The sequence below is a fragment of the Astatotilapia calliptera genome, chromosome 23 (assembly GCF_900246225.1).
Source record: "Astatotilapia calliptera chromosome 23, fAstCal1.2, whole genome shotgun sequence".
NCBI lineage: Eukaryota > Metazoa > Chordata > Actinopteri > Cichliformes > Cichlidae > Astatotilapia > Astatotilapia calliptera.
The window spans coordinates 32572120-32591535 of record NC_039323.1 but is presented as its reverse complement, the minus strand read 5'-3'; the positions used below and the strand labels follow the sequence as shown (position 1 = coordinate 32591535).

At 41.4% G+C, this 19416-nt stretch overlaps 1 protein-coding gene across 1 annotated transcript in view; it reads right to left on the bottom strand.

The window, feature by feature from the left end:
- Positions 1-18625, bottom strand: part of LOC113016349 (transmembrane protein 163-like) — a 33665-nt gene extending 15040 nt beyond the window's left edge. The window contains exons 1-4 of the mRNA XM_026159119.1: positions 18281-18625; positions 13732-13851; positions 4448-4491; positions 4271-4362 (exon numbers count right to left, since the gene is read on the bottom strand). Coding sequence (XP_026014904.1) covers positions 4271-4362; positions 4448-4491; positions 13732-13851; positions 18281-18494 — 470 coding nt within the window. The 5' untranslated portion in view covers positions 18495-18625. The remainder of the gene's footprint in view (positions 1-4270; positions 4363-4447; positions 4492-13731; positions 13852-18280) is intronic.
- Between the last annotated feature and the right edge of the window lie 791 nt (positions 18626-19416).

Here is a 19416-nt window from a genome sequence, read left to right as displayed (position 1 = left end):
TCTATGATAACTGTAGAGTGTTAGATAAAGCTACAGCTTCCTGCTACCCTAAACGATCCTCAATGACAGATAACATTTATTCAGAGTGATCCGGAGGATTCATTTGGAAGCAGCAGATGTCCTTTAAGCACCTTTACCCAATTAACAAAGTCTAGAGGGACACAAAAACCAATCGGAGCATATGTCCTGGTCATGGATGAATACCCAAGTGTATGTGTTCAAATCTGACGGCTGCTCTTGAGCCACACTTAGCATCCTGGGTTTTGACCGGATGAGGTAACCAAGGCAACCCAACATCACTCCGGGAAGTCCACAGCAGGGTGCACGAACACACGTAGACACACACAATGGAGCGCCGTATCCACCACTACAGCCCTCTATCGCTTCCTGTGGTTGGAAAATGACATCATCGCTCCGAGCTGGTGTTTACTCCACAGCAGAACAACCGAACAGCAAAAAGACCAGCAAAGTGTTCGGCTGCATGCAGCTTCTGTTTTAATGCACAGACGTGGATCACTTATTAATATCAACACGCTCACAACAACAGCATCTCTAACCTTGGTGATTTCAATGGAGGTATTTGTGTTTTCACGTGGAAAACAAAAGTCCCCAATTTGTCTTACTTTGACACCTAAAGCTTGTTACCTTGGCAACCACTCGGTACTTGGGCATTGCTGTTCAACCGCACCTTCTCTATCATTCCCAGACAGATCAAAAAACTAAGAAAAAGAACACAGAGGCTCTCGTTGTGCATCAGTAGCCCTCTCACTCAGTCTGCTCAAAGCCGCTGGCTATCTAACAAACAAACACTGCAGCAGGAGGAAGACGCCAGGCTACAGTTAAGGTGTAAATACATGGATCCATATTTTATGCATCTGTACAAGTACTATAGTGGCAAGCAAGTCACAGGTTTAATTCCAGCCAGAGCCACAAATCCCTGTTGGGGTTGTGTCAAGAAGGCCAATCAGTGTACAAAACTCCCAAATCAAACACGCTGTGGTGGCTATGTATAAGACAGCAACAGAAAATAGCTTTATATTTAGATTTTGTTGCTCTCGGATGATTCTCATTTTACTGTTTCAGAGTATGTCTGCAGAAACATGTCTGTGTGTGTGTGTGTGTGTGTGTGTGTGTGTGTGTGTGTGTGTGTGTGTGTGTGGGTGTGTTTGTGTATAGCTGTCATAGACTGTGTGAGTGTGCGTGTGATCAAGAGGAAGCTGTCTTCTCAGCGAAGCCAATTACTGGCTGAGCAGCTCCTCAACTTTGTCCAGATTCTCCATTTAGCAGTGCTGAAATGACACAATGAAGACCGCTTTCAAGTGGATTTGTGTAGATGTTTTCACATGATGGTTTAGCAAGCTGTCAAATATTTATATTAAAAATACAGTTGGAATTAATCAGACAGGTCTTTAGTCGCACACTTCCTGTTACTCTGATCATTTTATGTTGTCTGTCTGGTAAATTTAGCAGTTCTTTCTGATAAACTCACAAAACCCTCAACCATAAAATTTTTAAATTTTATCTGCAAACAACTTTGGTGAAAATTGAAAATTGTGTGTTGGTGTTTAGCAAACTGTACAGCTTTTTTGGCAGAGAGTCGTCGAGGCGAACAATGTCGCTAGCTAGGAGCTAGTTAGCTTAGCATAAAGGGTACAAATGGACATAGCTAACATAGCTCTTTAAGTTAAAAGTGTATCTAAGAGCTGAAACTCACTCATTACCGCAACATATTTTCATTAACTAATATGCACACACACAAGCAGTTTGTATGGATAGCAAAAACAGCTGTTAGTTAAAGAGCAACACAAAGACAGCTTGGTTGGCTATGATACGCTCAGACTCTGGGGATTAAGGAAGACGCCATTTTTGTTTCCATTTATCATGTAAATGGATGCACACGGGACAAAGCAGAGCTAAGAGACTATTGGAGAACACTTAGATTCATGTCCTAATTTCTTTTCAATTCGCAACACATTTATATCTCCTCCTATGAAGTATTTTTATTTAAATATTTAAATAGATCTTTAAAAAGATGGGTGTGGTCTGAGAACTCACTGACACTACAACTAGAATATATAATTATTAAAGTATAACAATTTTATTATTTATCATTTTATTAGCTTCCTCATGGCTTTCATGTTAAAGCAGATGCTTTGCTGTTGAATCTTTTTCCATGCACTTCAGTGTCTGGTCTCCAGAGGATATGAGCTCATCTGTCGTCTCTAAGGCAATTAGCAACTCCTGTGAGACCGTGACACAACTCCACTGTTAAGTGTGAGTCTGTGTGTACGCAGGGAGTGAAAGTTTCACTTAATCGCCAGTACGGACAAACCTAAAGATTTTACTTGCTTTGCTTTGCTTGCAACCCATCCTATGCTGGATGAACTGGTGCAACACCGTTCAACTATTTCAGAGCAGAAGTAAAGTGATGACTGGCTCGTCTCTCTCTTTCAGTCTCCTGCTGGCTGCCAGCACTCTGACCATTCAACAGGCTCTGAAAGGGCAGCCTCCTCTCACACACACTCTATTCTCAGCCAGGTAGAGATAAGATGTGAGGCGCTTGTCTGTGATCGGTCCCACTGGGCTGAGCTTGACGGAGCTGAAGAGGCATGCTGTCTGACACACTTCTCTGCTGGACAGAGCAGACCACACAATCTCTCCCCTCGCTCACACAGGCCATTGTAGACACACTGAAATAAATTTCATCACATTGCTGGACTTCTTTTGTCTTATTGGTCGTATATATGAGACCATACCGAGGCTTCTGCAGTGTAGCTACACCTATGGTAGGGTGACCATATTTTTGATTTCCAAAAAAGAGGACACTTGGCCCAGTCATGAAGAACTTGCTTAAAAAAACATATTTAACATATTTAAACGATGCCTTCTCTGTGCGGTTAATGAATGGTGAAACAAAAATGTCATATAGGCTTTTACAAGTCAACAAGTGCAAACAAATAACTTAAAAGCCTCTGGAATTAAATAATGGTACAGAAATAAGGCCTCATCTGCATAAGAAAAATTACAAGTACTGGGTCGGTACGAGGGAAATTTCTTTTGCAGTTCATCTGAAAAGATGCACTTGCGCTTTGGGATCTTTCAAACATCATTAGGTGTGTTGCTGCGCGCTCTGTCCCGTCTGTGAGCGCAGAACAACAACTCACAAAGCAGCAGTTCAGGGATGACGTCACACACATGGGTCCTCTGTCGGAAAACCTGGACATTTTTATCAATCTCGAAAATCACCCCGGACGTCCCGAACGAAATGTGAAAAGTGGACATGTCCGGGGAAAAGAGGACGGTTGGTCACCCTAACCTATAGTATCAATTTGAAAACCGTAGGTGGGTTCCTTGGAGCTATCGCATTCACAGGACCTCTGAGTCAAACTTGAGTGTGACAATACTTCATCAGCCTTTTGATGCCTGAGGGGTAAAGAAAACTATATATAGAAGCAAAGCTGTCAAAGCTGTATTTGGGTTTGAACTTTAATTTTAAGTATACATGAATTCATGTTGTTGCTGTTTATGGGCTGGAAGTACCCGAGCTAAGTATATAAAAATAAGATTAATCATATCTGGTCAAAACAACTTTACTTGTGCAGCCAATCTGATATTTATACAGTGCAGCACTTTACAGTGAATTGCTGGTTATTGCATCAACAGTTGTTCAGACTGAGTATATGAAAATGTTTCTGCTAAGACCTTCTGACTGCTTCAGACCATTCGCTACAAATAAATTTGGTGGTGAAGGAAAAATGTACGAGGAGCAGCCTGGCAGATGATTCCTCGATCACAAACAAATGTTAGCGTTGCTAAGGAGACTGATAAAGCACATGTCAGTAATAAAAACTACTAAAAACTTAATTGATCTAATTTCCTCCAGCAAAAAAAGCATTAAAATCTCAGGCTGGGGAAAGTTTTCTGCCTGGGATATGTATGCTTTCTTTGATGGAGGAAGTTTTCATTTTAAATCAAAGTACCGTGTATGCCACAGACAGTACAAACGATTGATGTCGCTACCGTGATGCCATCCGTTTGCTCTCTGAAGTTCTGTTTTGATTGTGTTTGGTGATGCGAGGGGGCAGAGACCTAATGCCTTTTTGCAGCAACACCTGTAGCCATATGGTGGCTAAGACACACTGGCTTCATTTTTCTGACCCAGAAGCTACGTCCATGTTTTATACCGTCTGTGGCTTATGCAGAGCATTATAAATAAAGGGGATTTTAGCCCGGGTCAGAGTGGATCGGGGTGAAAGGTGATCATACTTACATGTACTCGCGGTGCGCCGAGTGGACAGCTGCGGCGTTGCTGTATCGCCACAATACAATCACAGATGACAACACATCCAGCGTGGCATCAAACTGCAAAGTGTAAACATTGGTAATTGGGAATTCTATCACTACAATTTCTACTTTTAATGAAGTAGAGTGTTTACTCTGGACTTACGGCAAATCCAAAAGCTGAAGCACTGTGGCGCATCATAGAAACAGCTAAAGAGAAAAGAGAAAAACTTTTACTGCACTGTTCACGTTCATCTTCACATCAGAAATAATCATTTGAGTGCCTGTAGCTGCTGTAAGCACAGAGTCAGTCTGTGATCGTTTCATTTAAAGTAAACAGAGATATCTGATTTTTGCTCCAGTCTATTTAACTGCAGCAATGATTATTATTATAATCATTTCTAGTTTCTGCAGAGAACCTGCTGGATTGAAAAACAAGCACCGTTTTTGACTGGTTAATTTAACATCTGCCTTTTTATTTGGATTAACTAAGCTGTAGAAATGGTCAAAACAAACACTAAACAGCACAGTTATATGCATCCACACACACCTGCAACGGGAGTGAATGAGGAGAGAAGGAAGAAGAGACAAAGGAGAGAAAGATGCACAGAGATAGACAGGAGGATTCCTCTCCTCCCACGTTTATTTTTAGCAAGACTCACAGGGGGCTAGCAGCTCGCCTCAGCCCTGCATGCAGAAACACAGCGCTGTGTGGTATCACTTTCTCTCTTTTCCCCTTTAGCAACACATTCTAGTTGCTGCAAAAACAGCAAAAATCTTTTCTTTCTCCTATCCCTTTTTGCAGTCTGAGCTCCCTTTATTTTCCCCTCCAGCCTCCCAAGCTCCCCTCTCATCCATCTTCACTTTTCCTCTTATTGTTTCATCTACATTCGGTTGTTCTCTCTAGGCTGAAGGCACAATCACCCGCTCGCTTGCAACAGCTCAGACTGAAACGAGAACAGAAACAGATGCTGCATCCACATTCTCCTGCACGCAGTTAAGCAAACATCGCCAACCCTTGAATACAAATGATTGGAAGGGATACTGTTCTGACACAGAGATGCAGAGTATCAGCAGCAGACCTGTTGTCATTCCTTCTTGGTGTGTAACTTTATGCTCACCAAAAAATACTGAACATGGCTCACACATTAAAAGTATGGCCTCCAAACTGCATTATAACTAATGCAGTTTGGCATGTATTTACTGATGATGCCCTCAGCTGAAGCAAATGCTCCCTGACAGGTTATAACCTTACATATGCTCGCCACACTCCCATTTTATGGATTTACTATAAATGACCAGAGCACTTTACAAAAGCAAGCACATCAAAATGATTAAATGCATCTTAGTAATCAAATTAAAATAAATTTAAGCAGTAATAAAAATATAGAAAAAAGAAATCTGCAATCTCCTTTGCAACCCACCTGCACCCCAGGTCCTCCTTTCATGCTTTCATATCTGTTGCTCACTAGAACTTGGCCTTCCTCACAAATATAAATTAATGCAGATGGAAATATCAATTTTCTTTGGAGTCAAATGGTCCAGACTGAAATTTTAAGCTCCATATTTCCTGCAATAATTGAAGATTTGACGCTTTTAGTTGCTCTTTTTGAGTTTTATTTCACTTAAAGCAGCTGTTTTTACACAAAGGATACTTAAAGGTTGTCTCTCAGTGGCTCCCATTATTTCACCCGTCTATACTTTAATCATTTCATTAGGATGAAAATAAAAAAATAAAGTGTAGCTTTAATTTTGGAAAGCCACATCCAAGCTAGCGGATTTCAGTACAAGCCTCTTTGCAACCCACATCGACGCCGTTTCCTCCATTAATTCTACTTCTAACTTAATCATTGTTAAATCGATGTCTGCTGTGTTCTATGCTGGCTTTGCAAAGCAGGTCCAGAACAGAACCATACCACCAAAAACAAACACAGTCTCTGACTCAGCTAATACAGCATTCGCATGTTTTTAAAACATCCAGGGTGGGGAGGTATATTTAAAGTCAGAGCTTGTGGGCCTCATCTCTCCATGTGTCAACAATACACGATCTAGCAAACAGAACCTGGCAGCTGTTGAAAGCTGCTTAAGGTAAATAAAAAGGGAGGGGCACCGAGTATCAGTCATCGGCCAGAATTGACATAACGAGGCAAAAGTAGGAGGTAAACACTCCTTACACGTAAATGACTTGCAGTGACAGAGGTGAGCATGTATGTGAGAGTACAAAAAGATAGAAACAAAGGCAAGGATTACACAGAAGTGCCTTAGTTTAGCTGTCAAATGCATTCCTGCACACTCAAGCTTGATCCAAAACCATTTGCTGCAACATCAAGGGAGCAGATTTGTATCTAGGACTACGAAACAGAGCTGACAGCATCTATTTTTCAAGTTAAATTCTCAAGATAGCTGAAAAGACTTCACGTTCCTTCATCGTGCAGCCTCCTCTCATTCTACCATGTCAGTTTAAAGATTTCTTTTGTGATAATGACCCCACACATCTGACTGTAATATATATCGTCTGCTCCTCTTCCCTTCTCCTCTCTGTCCTCCCTTCCTCTCTTTCTGGCACCTTCATTAGCCGCAGAGAGAACAAGTTGTGTATAAATGAATCTGCTGCGGTTCTGCGGTCGTCAAAGCCGAGCCCAGCGATGACTAATTGGCTCCCAAGAAAGCTGGGTGGGTGTCAGCCGGGACGGACCTGCAAGCACGTCAGGCTATCACACACATACACACACACGTACGCACAGTGCTACTCTACTCTCCCTCTTCCTTACTTCTTGTCACATCTAACAAGACGAGCAGGGGAAGAAAGGATAAAACGCTATCCGAGCTCTTTATGCATATCAATGAAACGCTTCACTGTCAAGTTGTTTTTTCTAGTTGGTGCAGTGATGGCGCTCGTCTGATTGTCCCGTGTGTACCAATGCATAGGCCTTGTCATTAAAGCAGCAGCAAGTGGCTCAGTTACAAGTTTCTTCTTGATAATAAAACATGAGCTGGAGATCTAAAAGCAAACCCTGACAAACATGCAGTTCACTTTCAAATAAACTCTCACTTTTGTATTTTATATAATGCGCTAAATCACATCAAAAGAAAGAATTTGCACCGCTGTCATCTGTTACTTCACACTTCATTGGACTTTTTTATTTTGTGTTAGCCGGTTGTGAGCAGTTCTCTTTATGTTAATATTCATCTTCAGTAATGATTTTCAATCCCTGGAGTCCTCATACACACAGTCTCCTCCCAGCAGCTGATGTTGACACGTGTCCACTCGTTGAACTCATGCAGGCTCTAATCTGATGTTCTATTGACTTCTGGCTCTAGCAAATTGAGGGAACTCTTCAGCCAATCCTCACAACACCAGTTCAACCAAACCAATTGATATTTTTTGCCACTGTGAATTTGTAACTACAGCCAGGTGCCAAACTGCTATGAACCCAGTCTAACGTTAACCTTTCCTTCACTCAGTGTAGTAAAGCTTTTAAGCTGAGAACTGTCCCGTGACATTTTCCCCACTGAGATGTTCTTTTCTGTAAACTAAAAAGCCGCACCTGCCTGCCTACAATAAAGGTCACACGCACTTGGTCTTTTCCATGTTTGAGTAATGCTAATGTTTTACAGCATCTATGTTACCCAGAGACTGTTTCATTCTGTCATCATGTAGAGCTCACAGAGAACAGCAGCAGGTGGTGAGGAGTGGACTGACTCCTCGCAGAGCTCTGATAAGTCTGTGAAACACTGTTGGACCTCAGGGTTTGAATCCTAATGAAGCCCTTCGCACTGACGTACAACTACTGTTCTTTTGGGTCTTTTTTAACCTCTTAATGTTTGTAATAATCCGAACTTTCAGACAGAATTTAGTTAAATCTCTTAACCAACTAAACTGTGACTTTGTCTAACCTAATACTAATAATTTAAAGAACCACTTTCTGTCCATTCATCAGTTTTTCACCTGTTCCAGAAACAATTTAACCAATCTGATTGAAACCTGCAGATATATGGCTGGTGACCTGAGTAAGCAACCCTGCTGTTGGGGTTTAGTTGGGGTTTTTCCACGCCTTCTCTCTGTGTGTTTTGTGCATCACAAGTCCTTTAGCCTCTTCCTTTTAACAGTGTTTTCTTTGGTGTGGTTTAGGTATGCTGCCCTATGCAGGAAGCTCCTTTATAAAAACAGATCTTTCCAGGGAATGTAAACATGTGGCCAAACATACAGGGAGTGCAGAATTATTAGGCAAATGAGTATTTTGTCCACATCATCCTCTTCATGCATGTTGTCTTACTCCAAGCTGTATAGGCTCGAAAGCCTACTACCAATGAAGCATATTAGGTGATGTGCATCTCTGTAATGAGAAGGGGTGTGGTCTAATGACATCAACACATATATCAGGTGTGCATAATTATTAGGCAACGTCCTTTCCTTTGGCAAAATGGGTCCAAAGAAGGACTTGACAGGCTCAGAAAAGTCAAAAATAGTGAGATATCTTGCAGAGGGATGCAGCAGTCTCAAAATTGCAAAGCTTCTGAAGCGTGATCATCGAACAATCAAGCGTTTCATTCAAAATAGTCAACAGGGTCGCAAGAAGCGTGTGGAAAAACCAAGGCGCAAATAACTGCCCATGAACTGAGAAAAGTCAAGCGTGCAGCTGCCAAGATGCCACTTGCCACCAGTTTGGCCATATTTCAGAGCTGCAACATCACTGGAGTGCCCAAAAGCACAAGGTGTGCAATACTCAGAGACATGGCCAAGGTAAGAAAGGCTGAAACACGACCACCACTGAACAAGACACACAAGCTGAAACGTCAAGACTGGTCAAGAAATATCTCAAGACTGATTTTTCTAAGGTTTTATGGACTGATGAAATGAGAGTGAGTCTTGATGGGCCAGATGGATGGGCCCGTGGCTGGATTGGTAAAGGGCAGAGAGCTCCAGTCCCACTCAGACGCCAGCAAGGTGGAGGTGGAGTACTGGTTTGGGCTGGTATCATCAAAGATGAGCTTGTGGGGCCTTTTCGGGTTGAGGATGGAGTCAAGCTCAACTCCCAGTCCTACTGCCAGTTTCTGGAAGACACCTTCTTCAAGCAGTGGTACAGGAAGAAGTCTGCATCCTTCAAGAAAAACATGATTTTCATGCAGGACAATGCTCCATCACACGCGTCCAAGTACTCCACAGCGTGGCTGGCAAGAAAGGGTATAAAAGAAGAAAAACTAATGACATGGCCACCTTGTTCACCTGATCTGAACCCCATTGAGAACCTGTGGTCCATCATCAAATGTGAGATTTACAAGGAGGGAAAACAGTACACCTCTCTGAACAGTGTCTGGGAGGCTGTGGTTGCTGCTGCACGCAATGTTGATGGTGAACAGATCAAAACACTGACAGAATCCATGGATGGCAGGCTTTTGAGTGTCCTTGCAAAGAAAGGTGGCTATATTGGTCGCTGATTTGTTTTTGTTTTGTTTTTGAATGTCAGAAATGTATATTTGTGAATGTGGAGATGTTATATTGGTTTCACTGGTAAAAATAAATAATTGGAATGGGTATATATTTGTTTTTTGTTAAGTTGCCTAATAATTATGCACAGTAATAGTCACCTGCACACACAGATATCACCCTAAAATAACTCAAACTAAAAACAAACTAAAAACTACTTCCAAAAACATTCAGCTTTGATATTAATGAGTTTTTTGGGTTCATTGAGAACATGGTTGTTGTTCAATAATAAAATTATTCCTCAAAAATACAACTTGCCTAATAATTCTGCACTCCCTGTAAAAGAAGATGGAATTTGCTTATTAACGGTGCAATGCTCACACAGTCTGTGTGCATTAAAATGTTTAAGTGTGCAGTTGAGCTCACTGCTAAGAATATACAGTGATCAGTCACGTTAGCACCAGAGCTTGTTCTTCGGGACCTGGTAAGTTTGGAAACCAGATCAGCGTCTTTGTCTCTTTCAAAACCCTGCTGAGGAAGGTCCCAGGGTTAGACAGATACTTCCTCCTCAATAATGTTTGGCTGGTGGCACGTAACAATGCCAGAACTGCTGGCTTCTCGGCTGAGCATTGGATTTGAATATGAATAACATTTTTGTCTGCCTGTCAGTAGTTTTAATGTGGCTGATTTCAGTGTACTCTGGTTACTTAGTGTTTAATGAGTGGTCACAAAACTGAAGCAGTGGATCGTTACCTAACAGATGTTCTTTACAGTACCGATCAAACAGACTCTGCAGAGCACGAATAAGACCAGAGTGAATCGAATCCATGCTGCTCTACAGATGTGGTAATCAACCGCCAGAGATGGGCAGTAGGGTGTTACTGTAATCCGATTACTTTTTTCAAGTAATGAGTAAAGTAAGGGATTACTATTCCAAAAAAAAGTAATTAGATTACTGTTCCTTTCCCGTAAGCACGCTGCGTTACTAAACCGTGACTTTTGTTTGTGAGAGGGTCTCATGACAATGACGTACGAGAGTGCAATGTCCGTGGCTGCAGTCCTGCTGAGTCTTTGATTTTTTTTTCTGTCTTTTACTTGCATCTATTTGAAAGAGTGAGCGTAAACACACATACTTATTTTATTTTATATGCTGGAATATGCAGAAAATAGGTTTAAATGTTAAACAAATTTCTTCCAGTCAAAGACAGCTGCATATAATTTATTTTTTGCTTGATGTAATGTGCATAAAGTTAAAAGATTAAAACTAATAAAACAAGTTTTAAAACGAGACTTTTTCATTTAATTCAATTTTATATGACGGATTAAGCAGAAAAAATTAAATTGGGCTGAAAGGTCTGTTGCTTTGTTCAGGTTGTGTATCGTGTTTTCAAAAGTTTTTAAAAGTAACTAAGCAATAAAGTAACTAATTACTTTTGAGAATAAGTAATCAGTAAAATAACAGGATTACTTCCTTGGAGAAGTAATCAGTAATTAGTAACTAATTACTTTTTTCAAGTAACTTGACCAACACTGTCAACCGCTATCTGAAATCACTGATTTAGCGTTTTCATAACTTCACAAACAACAAACGAAACTGTAAAACTCACAACTTAAATTAATCAATTTCAAGTTAAGTGAACGAGAGAGCTCTCTGACCAGTGATATAATTTGTAATTCACCAGCAGGAACCACATCCTCATTTCAGGTTTGATAGCATTTCTAGTAGATAATGGAAGATGGATTGAGAATGAATTGAAGCTGCAGTTTATGGAAGGCCTCAGAGGGGACTGGCGGCGGCTCCTGGGCAGAGCCCCGTGTACTAATGAGAAGTGAATGAACTGAAAAATGGAGGGAGGGTGGGGCACAAAAAAGAGAACAGTTTGTAGAGCCGGAGAGTGGAGTGGGGCGGGGGGTCATATATAGGGGTGTGTATCGAGGTGTGGTTGTGAAATCCAATTTATTATGTTAAACTACAAGACTCATTGTTTTGGAGACTACATCCTTAAATCTGCAATGACTATGCCTCGTTCAGAGAGGAATATATCAAACCCACAGCAACACCAGCATAGTGAAGTCTGCTCACAGACTATATAAAAGACAGACAGAGGCCCCGTGCCATCACCTTTTGATTAAAGAGGCTGTCATGAAGCCCAACAGGAGTCCACTGGCATCTTGATGTTTAGAAAATGCACTTCAAAAAACTTTTATATTCAATTTTATATTTTTTGTGCTTTTAATTATTTTTTCTATCCACCCATCAAGCAGATGACAGAAGAACTTGTGAAGGAATATAATTACTGATTTTAACAGCGTAATGTGTTACATCATTGTGTTACTGAAAAATGTCATGTTGGGAAACTTAGTGTAAAAAGTTAACATGGAATATGTTACTGGTAGACGAGTAGTCTAATGTTTGTTTCTCTTGTGTAAATGCCCAATAAATTGATCACCGGGAACACCCCTACACTCTACTAATGTTAAGTAATTTCATTACATTTTCCATGTATTTTTATCACATGAGTAGAATGTAAAATGTTACATTTATTGGAATCTGATCAAATGAAACGTACTGGTTTACATTCAGTTTATACCGAGCACATTTTCTGAATAAATAAACCTTTGATTTTATGTATTGTGTCATGCTTATTGAGGGTGAAGAATCATTGTTGCAGTGCATACTGCCACAGATAATTAGAGAGGCAAACAAATATTCATACTCCCATCCTCGTACCCAACCACCAAGAATCACCAATTATCCGAACAAGCTTGGACTGCAGGAGGAAGCCGGAGTACCCAGAGGATCATCATCATCATCATTAAAATAAAAAAATTTAAAAAAAAAATCAAGATATTTAATGTTACTCTGTAATCTCAAATACCAGCACATCACCAAACCACAGCGTTTTCTTCTGTTTGTGTGTCGTGATTCTCGTTGTCAGATCACTGGTCGCAGGAATCTGTCTGCTACGCCGGCCTCGTTCGTGTCTTCCTGTGCTCATTTCTGCAGCTGATTTGAGGGTGGCGCCATGTTTATTTATGCGTGAGAGCAGGCAATATGAGAAAAGTCCCACAGCAGGACTGCAGAAATGTGACAAACATGTCTAATGAAGACAATACAAGAAAAATATTCAGTGAAGAAAAAGCTTAATGAACACAAGAACCCTGAAAAACAAGGTGAAGGAGGCTGTTATCCTCACCCTCATCAGTATTACAGGAAACTCATATCTCTACATACAAACCAGTGTGGAGGTGATAAGGATCACAGATGCAAAAAGCTTGTTTCTTTACTTAAGTTAAGCACCAAAATGCATTTACTGCAGAGGGGGAGGAGTAAGCTGAACATCAGGTGACAGATCTGTCCAATAAAAAATGTCAATCAAACACTTGAAGCAAACATCATATTCTGGCACACACAGGCGCAGTCTGTCAAATCTAAACAGCTTTCTAAAGCGGGCTTTAAATACAGTTTTTCCTATTGAAAGATAAAGTGTCTCACTACTACAACAAATAAGATCCCGGACAAACAAAAAGAGACACAGGAGGAGTTATTTATCCAGCCAGCAGTCTCGTCCTTGACACACTCGGGATAAATGAAAAGAGAAACCCAAAGGTTTAGCACAAAGTGTTGGGTGATTAAATATGTTCTGCCTCAAAAGAAGCAAAACTTCAATAAATGCAGCAAGCGTGAAGGTCGACTTCACAAAGGTGCTGACGGCAAAAATGCTCCACGTTGCTTTTGTAACTGGGAGAAACAAGAGCCGTGGAAGGCTAAAGTTTGAACGAAACAGGATCCTGGCACGAGTTAGCATGCTAAAGTGCTTTTTCTACATGTTGCCTTTGATTTTGAGAACAAATGTTTAATCTGTTGGGTGTCACATTTACCAGCAGGGTGTTGCAGTAATTAGCAATGCTGTCCTTCGACTGACAAACCAAACAGCAAGCTCTCTTTTGACTCATCTTTAGATCTTTCGCACGCACAAGAAATGTGGCATCAAAGGAAAAGACGGGAATGTGTTACTCACTGAACGCAGCAATGGCCAGGATGATGGTGACCACGATGGACGCCCAGGACACCCACAGAGCCTTCTTGCGGTAACTCTGTGCTTCGTGAGGCTTCAGACGCATACTGCTCTCCAGGAGACCTGCAGACAGTGGGCACAGTGACCCACAGTATTCAAACAGGGTTTGGAGTTGCTTTTAAAGTGGAACTTTAATCCATTTCGAAATGTTGTGCCACATATACACTGTTACTCAGTGTAACAGTGTATATACTGTGTTACTGTTACATATTTCCCACGCGTGGGACTAATAAAGGTTATCTTATCTTACAATGACAGCTGCTCGTGTTAGTTTTAAAACAAATGAGGTGTGTGCAAGTAATCACACTGCTCTGAGCGCTCTGTTTCAAACTGATTTTTGTACTCTTGGATGTCACCGAGAGAGAGACTCCTGGGTATAAACTACCTGCGACTCAAAAAAACGCTGCAATTATTCAGAAATAATTTAGTTTAAAGGAAGAATAAACTTTAACGAGAAGGAGCGAAAACGGCTTGTTTGAGACTGACTGAATTAAGGTCCAGTATAAGATTAATCTGGACTATTTTGAATTTAACTCAATGCAAAGCTACACTTGTAGAGTCCAATCATAAAAACATAAAACTGAACATAAGCATAACAGGACTGTCTATCACAGGGCTAACACTTACACCAATTTACCTAAAGAGAAGAGGATCCAGAGAGGACTCCCACAGACAGGTCCCAGGCAGATGGGGGATTGAACTCAGACCCTTCTTGCTGGGATTCAGCAGTGCTCATGATTGCGCCACCACTTAAATTATATACTGACAAAGCAACTTTTGTTTTTGTCATCATCTTATGAACTTATCTTGTGAACACTTTGACTGTGTGTGTCTGCTGTTTGGTATGAAACAGGTGATGTGCAGTGGAGCTTTTTTCAAGACTGAATCGAAATATGGTGGAAAATCTAATCTGAGCCTGGAGCCTAATAAAGGGAGTTTTTCCTTCCCACTTTCACCAAAGGCGTTCCCAGAGGAGATCACCTGCTTGTTGATTTTCTCTGTATTATTGCAGACAGTATTGTAAACAGCCATGTTAGAGGCTGGAAAAGTAAAGCACCGAGTTGATAGATGCTACAAAGCCTTGCTGATAAACTGATGATGATGATGATATGAAACTGACTGATAAACTCATGATGATGTGTATCATGTGATCACTGATCAGTGTTCGCAGGCTAATACAATCTATCCATCTAAACAACCAAGTTTGAATTTTGTTTTGTTTTTAAAACAAATATTAGATACATAACCTCAGACATAAAGGGTACAGATAAATACTTACTTGGTGTCCTGCTGGCTGAAAGTGAAAAGGCACTGACCAAAAGATGGCTAACACAGGATCCACCAACCTTAAACAGCTGGATTAATGTAACACTAGAGATTTATAAGATGGAAAAGATTACTTTTTTTAGTGAATTTAGAGTATGAGAAATGTATAAACCCCTGGGGAAAATGGCTCTACTATGCGGGATCTATAAGGCCAGATATCGCTGCTATCCACCATTAGAGTGGCTTAATTTGCAAAGTAACATGTACTAATGCTATTTATGCCCTCATCTGCTACTGATGGTGTTGTTACTCGAATGTCCTCTCTCTGGATGCATACAGTTACAAACTATGTCTATCTGTAAATATGTTTTGTTTTTGTTTCACACTCTTGTGAAGGAAAAAGTTGTTCTTCACTTGAAGTGATGGCACACACCCAGACTTCTATGCTCTCCTGTACAGTGGGGCAAAAAAAGTATTTAGTCAGCCACCGATTGTGCAAGTTCCCCCACTTAAAATGATGACAGAGGTCAGTAATTTGCACCAGAGGTACACTTCAACTGTGAGAGACAGAATGTGAAAAAAAAATCCATGAATCCACATGGTAGGATTTGTAAAGAATTTATTCGTAAACCAGGGTGGAAAATAAGTATTTGGTCAATAACAAAAATACAACTCAATACTTTGTAACATAACCTTTGTTGGCAATAACAGAGGTCAAACGTTTACTATAGGTCTTTACCAGGTTTGCACACACAGTAGCTGGTATTTTGGCCCATTCCTCCATGCAGATCTTCTCGAGAGCAGTGATGCTTTGGGGCTGTCGCCGAGCAACACGGACTTTCAACTCCCGCCACAGATTTTCTATGGGGTTGAGGTCTGGAGACTGGCTAGGCCACTCCAGGACTTTCAAATGCTTCTTACGGAGCCACTCCTTTGTTGCCCGGGCGGTGTGTTTTGGATCATTGTCATGTTGGAAGACCCAGCCTCGTTTCATCTTCAAAGTTCTCACTGATGGAAGGAGGTTTTGGCTCAAAATCTCACGATACATGGCCCCATTCATTCTGTCCTTAACACGGATCAGTCGTCCTGTCCCCTTGGCAGAAAAACAGCCCCATAGCATGATGTTTCCACCCCCATGCGTCACAGTAGGTATGGTGTTCTTGGGATGCAACTCAGTATTCTTCTTCCTCCAAACACGACGAGTTGAGTTTATACCAAAAAGTTCTACTTTGGTTTCATCTGACCACATGACATTCTCCCAATCCTCTGCTGTATCATCCATGTGCTCTCTGGCAAACTTCAGATGTGCCTGGACATGCACTGGCTTCAGCAGCGGAACACGTCTGGCACTGCGGGATTTGATTCCCTGCCGTTGTAGTGTGTTACTGATGGTGACCTTTGTTACTTTGGTCCCGGCTCTCTGCAGGTCATTCACCAGGTCCCCCCGTGTGGTTCTGGGATCTTTGCTCACCGTTCTCATGATCATTTTGACCCCACGGGATGAGATCTTGCGTGGAGCCCCAGATCGAGGGAGATTATCAGTGGTCTTGTATGTCTTCCATTTTCTGATGATTGCTCCCACAGTTGATTTTTTCACACCAAGCTGCTTGCCTATTGTAGATTCACTCTTCCCAGTCTGGTGCAGGTCTACAATACTTTTCCTGGTGTCCTTCGAAAGCTCTTTGGTCTTGGCCATGGCGGAGTTTGGAGTCTGACTGTTTGAGGCTGTGGACAGGTGTCTTTTATACAGATGATGCGTTCAAACAGGTGCCATTCATACAGGTAACGAGTGGGGGACAGAAAAGCTTCTTACAGAAGACGTTACAGGTCTGTGAGAGCCAGAGATTTTCCTTGTTTGAGGTGACCAAATACTTATTTTCCACCCTAATTTACCAATAAATTCTTTACAAATTCTACCATGTGGATTCATGGATTTTTTTTTCACATTCTGTCTCTCACAGTTGAAGTGTACCTCTGGTGCAAATTACTGACCTCTGTCATCATTTTAAGTGGGGGAACTTGCACAATTGGTGGCTGACTAAATACTTTTTTGCCCCACTGTATATGAGTCTTAAAATTAAGATACGTGTCAAGTGATGTACATTTTATTTTATGTATAACATAAAAAAACCCTAATATTAAAGGATTCTCCAATAGTTATCATTCCTGGACTGTGTTGTGATCACTGAGGAGGACAGAAGCCTCAACACTGAAAGCCATTCACACAAACCAGCACCTACTCTTTTACTCCCACCAACCACTTGAACACCAACTTGGAGTGAACAGGACAAGACTCAGTTGTACACCTGCACTTAAAAGAGAAAGAATGATCTTTCGAAGATGACAATGTTCGAATTTTATGTTTGAGAGAGGAGTAAAGGAGGCCATCTACATCCGCTGTGACTGAGCAGTGTAGAACAGAGGTGGTGGCTTATGCAGTCTTGAGATTTCTTCCCAGGCATTTCAATCCCCCCCTCACACCTTGCCTCAGTAGCTCACATGATGATGGGGTGATGGTGTCTCACTTAGTTGGCCCCAGTGAGAGTACGGACCCACACCTTTTTAATAACACGTTGACTCACATGACACGTCACATGACCTATAGTAGGTTAAAGAGCTTTGAGATCACTTCCAAAGGGGACAGCTATATCTAGGGGGTGTTACCCGAGGCTCTCCGCTGGTTGTTTTAGAAGTGATGAAGCCTCTATTAATGAGATGCAAAACGTCTTCACAAACCTGGTGAAAGTGAATGTCAGAAAATGCACAGGAAAAGCTACAGTGTGCTGGTTTAAGCTGTGAAACACCTGCTACTGTTTAAATGCTGCCTGTGGTCATCAGCCTTCCCAAAGACAAGCCTCCACTGATTCATTTACAGAATCTGCAGGCACCACTATTTCACGTAAGATGTCTGCACACTCTGTTTGCACATTCTGCACTGCATTACTACGCAGATCTGTGAATAATTTAGCATGCATATTGGTCACCACACAGTCCAGTTATGAAGCAGCCTTTTCCCTCAGAAATCATACATGATTCACGGACAGTGTGGAACATCTGGGGGCAAAATTTAGGGAAATGTTTTGAGCAGGCTACAGTTGAATGAATTAAAGTGTATTTCCAGTGCGTGTACAGTAAAACAAGCACCGGTCTACACGGCATTACGCACGGTGTGTGTCTTGGCCACGGGGCATCCAGAGAAACTTTAAACAAAATTCAAGCCGCCTACCTCTGTCGTCTATGCTGTCATTTATCTTCATCTCTTGGTCCATTTTAAAGCCCTCTGCGTGATTTTCTGTGTTGGGCTGCTGCTGTATAGAGTCCGCCTGCTCGCACCGTCCGTTTACCGCCGTGGGGTCCACAACTACAGCCGGGTCCGGGACAGTGGTGGAGTCTGGCGGTGTGGGCTCTGTCATCTTCTCGGTGGGGGGTCGCGGTTCCATTGAGGCACTCCACAAATGTCTCACCTGGGTGAGAAGCGCAGGCTTGCAAACAGACAGAGACCCAGAGACAGACAAGGAGGGAGGGAGACTTCTCACAGGGTGCCGAGCCAGTTGCGCCAAGTTACATACAATCAGGCGAAATCGTACCGGAAATTAGAAGTTGTACATTTCAAAACAAAAGCCTTTTTTGAACCGTATTGGAGAAAAAAAAAATTTTTTTTGGTTTAAAAATAGACAGTAACGTTGAATATTTCATATACTCTTTTATTTGATATCAATTAACTATCATCATGCTATTGTTTTAGACTACAGTCTGCTCCACAAATGATTTGCTACTTTTTGAAGCATCCTTTTTTTTATTTCCTGGCTGTGCTTTTCACTATTTCGACAGCATCTCTGAGGGTAATATTGTACTTCTTTTTACTTCACTTTTTTTAATATGATAAGTAGCAGTTGCTAGCTACTGTAGCACTTCAGATTAAAGCATTAAAGCCACTGAACCTACGCTATAACACATTGTTATAAACTGACCTATACTGGGGGGATGAAATGGTTAACGTTAACCCGCCCTCGCCTAGAAGCACTTAAATACTGTTTTTCCTTTTTCCTATACATTGGCTACAATAGGCTGTGTAATAATAATATGTAGCTTTAGCCCCTTAGTTTGCTGACATGATTTAACAAGCCATGTTTAGGTAGGTAGTTTTAACCGAGCAACAGTAGGTATTTGCTAATTAATTCAGCCTTATAAGTTAGTTCCCAAACAAGAGATGAGATTTATTTCGAAAGTGTTTGCCGGAAGTGGTTTGTGTCAGAGCTGACACACTTGACAGAAAGATGTTGCGCACAGTCTGGACGAGACGTAGGAGACGGAATATTCACATCAGGCTCCGATTCGCGACTTTGTGACAGATAGCCGCAC